This window comes from Acanthisitta chloris, unplaced genomic scaffold (assembly GCF_000695815.1).
Source record: "Acanthisitta chloris isolate BGI_N310 unplaced genomic scaffold, ASM69581v1 scaffold41024, whole genome shotgun sequence".
Taxonomy (NCBI): Eukaryota; Metazoa; Chordata; class Aves; order Passeriformes; family Acanthisittidae; genus Acanthisitta; species Acanthisitta chloris.
In genome coordinates this window covers 1,824-4,312 of record NW_008669473.1, presented here as the reverse complement: position 1 = coordinate 4,312, position 2,489 = coordinate 1,824, and the positions used below count along the sequence as shown (strand labels likewise).

The 2,489-nt window shown below is 55.4% G+C and overlaps 1 protein-coding gene across 1 annotated transcript; it reads right to left on the bottom strand.

Moving 5' to 3' along the window:
• Nucleotides 1-135: 135 nt before the first annotated feature.
• On the bottom strand, nucleotides 136-2,226 carry KIAA1161 (KIAA1161 ortholog). The gene has a single exon (XM_009073321.1). The coding sequence runs from the start codon at nucleotides 2,224-2,226 to the stop codon at nucleotides 136-138; it is 2,091 nt and encodes a 696-aa protein (XP_009071569.1).
• Between the last annotated feature and the right edge of the window lie 263 nt (nucleotides 2,227-2,489).

The following is a 2,489-nucleotide window of genomic DNA, read 5'->3' as shown; positions in this document are numbered from 1 at the left end:
TATCCCCAATAACAGTGAAGTCAATTTAATTCCCTTCCTCCACCCCAGTCTCAAATGAAATGTGCAATTAGAATTATTATTTGTTAGAAAGTCTTAGGTAAGGCATGGTTATCCCAAAGCTGAGGAAGAAGCCTGTTAGGAAACCCAGAGGAAATAGGCAACTTCGTCCAGGTCAACAGGATAGTCCGTGAGCAGCACTGGGGTCTTCTCAAACAACTCCCCCTTGTAGCTGCGCCACTTCCCCGCTGGCAGGTAGACATCACGCTCCTGTTTGCCCATCTCCAGGACAGGTGCCACCATGAGGGTGTCCCCAATGAGGAACTGGGAGTCGATCCTGTGCGTGGCCTCATCGTGGGGCGAGATCCACCAGATGGGACGGATGATGGGGTCGCCCGTGTCGGTGACCTCCCCAGCCAGCTCCAGCAGCAGTGGGGCCACCAGTGACTCGTGGAGCTCGGTGAACTTCTGTGCGATCTCCACCACCTCCTTGTCGTAGAGCCAGGGTGGGATGGAGAACTGCATGGAGGGCATGAAGGCTGACAACTCCAGCCACCGCACGTACAGCTCCCGGTCAGGAATCTCCACTGCCCCATTTGTCTTATTGGGGAAGAAATTCCCCCCAATCATATCTGGCAATACAAAGGGGTACCCCAAAATACTAAAGGTGAGCACCGTGGGGATGAGGGACTTGAGGCCAAGCTCATAGCCCCAGACGGAGTCGCGGTCGATGATACGGAAGAAGCAAGAGATGTTCTGTGACTGATAGCCCACCCGTACCTCGGCCAGCTCGTAGAAGGGGATGGCCATCTCTGTGTAGCGCCGTGACCAGATGCTGGGGTCTGAGAGTGGGCGGAAGGTGCTGAACTGCTTGGGCAGGTAGCTGGTCTCGCCCGCATCAAACTTGAAGGAGGAGATGCCGTACTTGTGCCGCAGCTGGCGCAGGTGGCTCTGGAACCAGTCCCGAGCTGCCGGGTTGGTGAAGTCCAGGATGGCCCCAATGCCGTTCCACCACTCCACCATGGCTGGCAGCCGCCCCGACGGCTCCTTGATGAACAGCTGACGCTCAATCCCCACCCCAAAATTGGAGGAATTGTAGTTTATGAAAGGGTGAGTCCACAGAGTTACCTTAAACCCATCTTCCCTCAGTTTGGCAAACATTTCTGTCACATTGGGAAACTTGATGGGATCAAAATCAAAATCCCCATAGGCCTGGGTGTACATGTCATCAATCTCGATGTGGCTGCAGTTAAAACGATACTTCTTGATCTTTTCGGCAAATCGCAGAAGCTTATCCTGGTCGATATCATTCTTGTAGAGGGCCCACGTGGACCAGATGGGGTATCGGAAGGCATTCTCAGCAGGGATCTTGGAGGGCTTGTTGAAGTACCTGCGCACCATGTACTTGTGGATGGAGGTGACGTCGGAGCCCACGCAGACACGGTAGCTGAGCTCGGGGAAGGGCTGCTGCCCTGGTGGGGGCTTGTAGGGCGAGTCCTTGTAGCGAGCCTGGAAGAAGAGGGAGCGCTCAGTGGCGTTGAAGCCCAGGTGGAAGGGCACAGAGTCATTGATCTTGATGGCTGCCGCCTTGGAGGAGAGCCAGTAGCGCTCGAGGATGCCACCAAAGCTGTCGCGGAAGGAGTAGACGTCACTCGTCACGTAGGGCACAGGCTCCTGGTAGCCAGCCAGGCGGATGGGCCAGTGCTGGGTGCTCATCTCCGAGCCCCCGTACCAGTGGGCATCTTCCCAGAACATGGTGTGCTCCACCGCCGGGCCGGCCGCCAGCTCCTCCCAGCGCACGCGGTAGCACATCACCGTGTCCTTGGGCTTCACCGTCTGGATGAAGAAGTTGAGGGGTCCCCTGCTCGACCTCGTGCAGCTCAAAATCTCACCCTCCTTGGAGCACGACTCCAGGTCCAGGCTGCCTGAGCGGAATGCCAGTCGGAAGACCACCTCTCCGTGCTGGTTCTTGATGACAAAGCCATCCGCCCGCAGGTCCATCAGCTCTGTCTTGAGCCGCTCCGCCTTCCTCAGAGACACTGTGTAGTAGCACCAGGCCACCACTGCAGCAATGAACAGCATGAGGCCTAGCAGGATGGCCACAAGCATGGGCCTGAGCTCCTTGGAGGGCTTCTGCTTCACTGGTGTGTCATTTTCAGGCCTTTCTTTGTCATCTCCCACTGGCGTGTTTCTTTGTTTTCCTGAGCGGTGGGTAATCTGACTGTTCATGACTCCTTTGTAGCTTCAACACCTGGCTTAAAACTTCGCTGCTGATTTCTTTCTCTGGCTGGTGGACAAAAAAATCCAAGATGCTGTATGAAGACACTCACAGTCTCCTTTCTAAAGCTTGACCACTCACACCTACAGTGTTATTTCATGAAACAGAGAGTTATAAATGCCAAAGAACACCATTAAATCTTGGTGAGGGCCGTAGCTCCTCTGCTCTATCTGCAGCCCAGCAGCCTCCCTGCCCTGTGGCTCTGGCTCACTCT

Excerpts from the sequence above, each read along its gene's own strand:
- KIAA1161 (XM_009073321.1), bottom strand. The coding sequence starts at position 2,226 with ATGAACAGTCAGATTACCCACCGCTCAGGAAAACAAAGAAACACGCCA.